At 35.8% G+C, this 4770-nt stretch overlaps 1 protein-coding gene across 1 annotated transcript; it reads left to right on the top strand.

Annotated features, from left to right (window-relative positions):
• Positions 1-201: 201 nt before the first annotated feature.
• On the top strand, positions 202-2600 carry Urm1 (Ubiquitin-related modifier 1). Its single transcript, XM_011316766.1, has 5 exons — positions 202-570; positions 760-827; positions 893-974; positions 1088-1136; positions 2303-2600. The coding sequence occupies exons 1-5, from the start codon at positions 527-529 to the stop codon at positions 2369-2371; spliced, it is 312 nt and encodes a 103-aa protein (XP_011315068.1). The 5' UTR covers positions 202-526; the 3' UTR covers positions 2372-2600.
• Positions 2601-4770: the final 2170 nt, after the last annotated feature.

The raw sequence follows: 4770 nt of genomic DNA, 5'->3' as shown, positions 1-4770 counted from the left end.
AGAATAAAATTTAGTCGGCTGACGGGACGACACCCCCATTGCGCCCTCCCTCTCTTGGGGTGCAGTACTACGATGCCGCTGGGGTCACTCAAACTCCCAGAACTGAGCCTCTACTTCAGTCAATCCTCTTTGACTCTATTCTTCATGACTAGTCAATCCTCTTCGGTAGTTAGTATGACTAGTAATTTTAGTACCGATTTTACAAGAGAGAGGGTGCCATTTAAAAGTTAACCAGTTAGGTTAAGTTAACCATGGAATATTGTCAACTGCTGTAGAAACACCTGCGAACAATTTACAATCGTTTGCATTAGTTCATTGTCTCAAGTACTAATAAATTGTGATTTTATTGTTTTAATTAGTAATAAATTGTGGCTATTTACATACTGCTGACGAAAAAAACGTAAACTAACAAATAGGAAGTTCACCGAAGTTCTACACACAATTGTTGAAAAGTTCGATTCATTTTTTGTATAAAAACTATTAATTTATCACATTCTTGAGATTATTGAATCAGCAATACGTCGAAATGGCTGCTACTGATGTTGAATTACCACTAATTATCGAATTTAGGTGAGAATTATTTTCTGTTTGACTCCAGATAACCTCTACGTTTTCTCATTTGAATAAAAAATTAATTTGCCAATTAAAACCTGTTCAAGTTTATTATGAAGAGGATTAAACACACGATTAAAGAAAACGAGACTCATTGCAATTGATTATTTGTGTTATAAAAACAATAACATTTAATTTATTCCATAGGGGCGGTGCTGAACTACTCTTCGATAATAAGAAAAAACATGAAGTGAATTTACCTGGTGACCAAGACTGTAAGTAATTCAATTTTTCACTTACTGAGATGTTTTTATTTTTATTCTCAGGGTTTATGTTTTAGGGACTCTACAAAAGTTATTACATTGGATCAAAGAGAATTTACTGAAGGAAAGAGAAGAGTTGTTTCTCCAGGAAGACACAGTGTAAGTGATTTTTGCCGAGAAAATCACAAAGATTCAACCGGTCATTTATATAATAACATCATCTCAATTTTTCATATTATTCATGATTCACCCAGATTCTTTTCTTCTTACAGCAGACCGGGTATTCTCGTTCTTGTGAACGATGCGGACTGGGAGCTGTTGGTAAGAAATAGTAAATTTCGTATCCGAGCCTTGGGAAACACATGATCCTTCACCACGTGCAAGATTGCTTTCCAAGCCGAAGGCGAGGGGTTATATGTTTTTCATGGCGAGGCGCAAGCATTATTTTCTTGTCGTGGGGCCTGACAAACGCAAATAAACACTGGGTGCCCCAAAAATGATATTGTTCAGATCCTGTGACACGATAAACATTTGTTTTCCCGCAAATACATTCTTACCTTCGACTTGTAAATCAAAAACATTTGGAAATATGAAAACGACTAATAAAATTCGTCTATAAGAATAAATGTCTATCACACCGGTAGAATATGTAAATGAGAAATATTCTTTACACAATTATCTTTTCCAATAATAATTGAAGAGTCTTTCAAGATGTCGGTCCATTCGCCCTTATTCCTTATTCCGTAGTTTTATTCCTGAGAATTCAAACAATGTCAGCTCTCTTCTCGTCGAATGAAAAATTTATAATTCTAAATTTGTAAATGTATCGTTAGGCCATGGGGTGGTATTAAGATATTCTACTCGGGTGGAGAGATCTCTCTGCACGGTGGGTTAACGTGCAAAAAGGGCAAATGGTAGAAAAGAGAAAAGAAGCCAAGAAAGACAGAGAAACTTCAAAAAAGGAGAAAAACCAGACGGTAGAGAGATGATGGGTTTGCCCATTATTATGATAATATCCGCGTTTCATGAAAGCCCCCTTGCATACCACAGTACTATCCTTTCACTTCCTCCTTCGTATCTTTATTTTTTTGTTCTCTCATTGAAACACTCTCCTCACTTCTTACTTTTCCATACGGATCCCCTTGCCACCTTTATTTCTTTCATTCCCCACGTGCATGTATTCCCATATTCTTACTCATATTTCTCCGTTTTTTTTTGGGTAAAATTATAAAGTGTAGACGTGAGACGTTCTGACTTTAAGACCAATGCTTAAAGCTAAAGTAGTTTCGCCCCCGTCGTCGACATGATAAACTGTGAGACCTAATTGAGGGTGGGTGCGGAACTTATAGCACGGAATTTATTAAGCTGGAAAGGAAAAGTCAGGGGGGAAAAGCGAGACAGCGCAAGTTGAAGGGATAGAAGGAGAAGGTGAAGAAGGGAAAAAGATATACACCTTGGCATAACTGATGATTTACGTGATTTTACAGGGACAGGGGAAGTACAAGCTGTGTCCTAATGATAATGTACTATTCATCTCGACACTTCACGGTGGTTAAAGAGTTTTTAAACGCAACGAAAATTGGGAATACTCAGGGCACGGATAGTACCTCGTTAACGAGAGATCCAGCCGAACCATAAAGTGGCAAAATCGATGAAGATGAGACTGCAGCATTAAAATGTGAAACAAATCAAATATACTTGAACATCCAATGATAAATCATTGAAATTGCGATAATCATTTCACTGTTGTACATGAAAATAATAAAAAACGTTTAACATAAATAATATTGAAAACAATTAACATTTGATCATCGAATCCCAACTTTTGCTATTAGAACGAAACAGTTTGCCTAATACTTCGTTTAAAACGTTTAACATAAATAATATTGAAAACAATTAATATTTGATCATCCCAATTTTTTACAATGAATGATTACTTTGAATGACTATAATTCACAAAAATTTCAGAGTCTCAAAAGTCTCTTCTTCGATCAGTTCCAATCGACAAAAAACGTTTTCCTCGCGTTCATAAATCCATGAACCGCCGCAAGTAGTAAAATAAACCACATGTCAGACCAAAATATTTATTTTATGAAGAGCAGTGTTTTCTTGGGAAATTCAATCAGATTAGAAAATTCCTTTAATTTTTTCAACTTAAATTGATAGTTTGTTTATTTATCATTGATCTATATGACTTTACCCCTTCCGTACTGAATTACGAGCCGAAAATTTTGGATGCAATGAGTGTGAATTTCAAAATGACTCATAACTCCAGCAATAATTCAGATAACATTAAAAATAGAACAATTATGGGACTCACGTTTGTAGATAGGCAAACAGACACACAATAAAATGTCCCAAGTCCTACTGTGATGTATTCAGAATAAGTTCTACGTAATGGCTACAATATAATGGCTAACACTTTGGCATAATGCCAGTGTTCTCCGGATATTATTGCTGCATTGCCTCCTCCGTTTTATCGCGTTATTCTCCTTAACTATAGTTCACAGTTAACTTTCTTTCATTCCTCTAGTCTTCCAAGCACTACCTACTACCTACTACCACCTCTCATCCCTTACTCTAACAGTTTTTGGGCTTATTCCACTCATATTCCGAACCTATGGCAACAGCGTCACTTGTTTCGCTGGTACTACGTGCTCAGCTTTACATAAATTAAGTTACAATTAAATATTACTAACAATGAAGGTTTCGTGGTTTACAACGCACCTTCGAGCTACTACTGTATTTTTATCTCTCGTTTTCCTCTTGCATTGGAGGGAATTATTATTTATATATTATTTATATATTATTTATATATTATTTATATATTTTTTTAGGAGTTTCAGAATTAATTATATGGAGATTGTAACCTGAAGTTCTCGTATAGGGTTTCAAAACGAGTGGTTATTATTTTTTTAATATCGTGACAACAATCGCTGATTTCACATGATTTTTATTGATTTCATTTGAATGTCGCTAATTTGAATAATTAAAATTCACAGAAATTTTATTTTAATTTTTTAAAAAGACACGAGAAATGAAATTTATCGATATATAAAGACTTGAATATCGATCGAGGGATGATTTAAAAACCGTCATCCCCATCATTGTCTGCACCAAATCCATATTTTTCGCGAATGCATCTTTCCTGATTTTTCATTCCCTCCTGAATGCTGTACGCCAATTAATCGCGTATTTATTTCCCCTCCAAATGATTAAAAAAAAATCTCCGAGAATGCGAAATCCCTTGGTAATCGTTAACGGGTCATGAGAGTTAATGGTCGAATGATTAATCGAGATACGGAATGTATAACTCGATAAATTCTAAACAGTTGCATATCCAGGAATGTTCAGAGGATATTTTGATGAATCGAGTGTATGAAGAGAACGTCCATGAGGATTACAGTGCAATGTATATGAGCATTCATGCGTATTTACACACGCTCGAGAAAGCCACAGTGTGCGTTACGTGTTCATGGACAACAGTACAATACTACAGTAACAGACGCATGCTGAGAGAAGTCCATAATTTGGTCGCGACGGTGCGTTATGGATATACAGGGATTTATGCAGTTGCCATAGGCATGTATGAGGTTCCTGGGTACTGCATCTGTTTCAGGATCCCGTGCAACCGCAGAGTGGATGAGCACGTTTCAGTCAGACATGACGTAACGTAGTCGCAATGGTCGGACCATTTACTTTCGACTACTCATCCACAGATTTATTTACTTTTTCAATCGTCATTGCAGTTCAGATCTCTATCTCTATTTTCTCTTATCACACTATACTTTATTCTATTTATTTTCCTTTGATGTTATGAATGTCTTCTTTGTATTACATCACCACCGGCCTTACTCTTGTTATCGTGATTTATTATGGCGGTAACAGCGAAATATCAAATATATCCACGTGTGATATCCACCTAACAACTCGACCCTAATCCCCAGAAAAAAAA

Source organism: Fopius arisanus, unplaced genomic scaffold (genome assembly GCF_000806365.1).
Source record: "Fopius arisanus strain USDA-PBARC FA_bdor unplaced genomic scaffold, ASM80636v1 scaffold00009, whole genome shotgun sequence".
Taxonomy (NCBI): Eukaryota; Metazoa; Arthropoda; class Insecta; order Hymenoptera; family Braconidae; genus Fopius; species Fopius arisanus.
Note: the sequence above shows the minus strand (reverse complement) of the source record. Positions and strands in the feature narration are given on the sequence as shown.

Bases quoted from the DNA above. Each gene is read 5' to 3' on its own strand.
- Urm1 (XM_011316766.1), top strand. From the start codon at position 527: ATGGCTGCTACTGATGTTGAATTACCACTAATTATCGAATTTAG. The intron at 571-759 runs GTGAGAATTATT...TTTATTCCATAG, and splicing joins CCACTAATTATCGAATTTAG to GGGCGGTGCTGAACTACTCT. The intron at 1,137-2,302 runs GTAAGAAATAGT...GTGATTTTACAG, and splicing joins ATGCGGACTGGGAGCTGTTG to GGACAGGGGAAGTACAAGCT.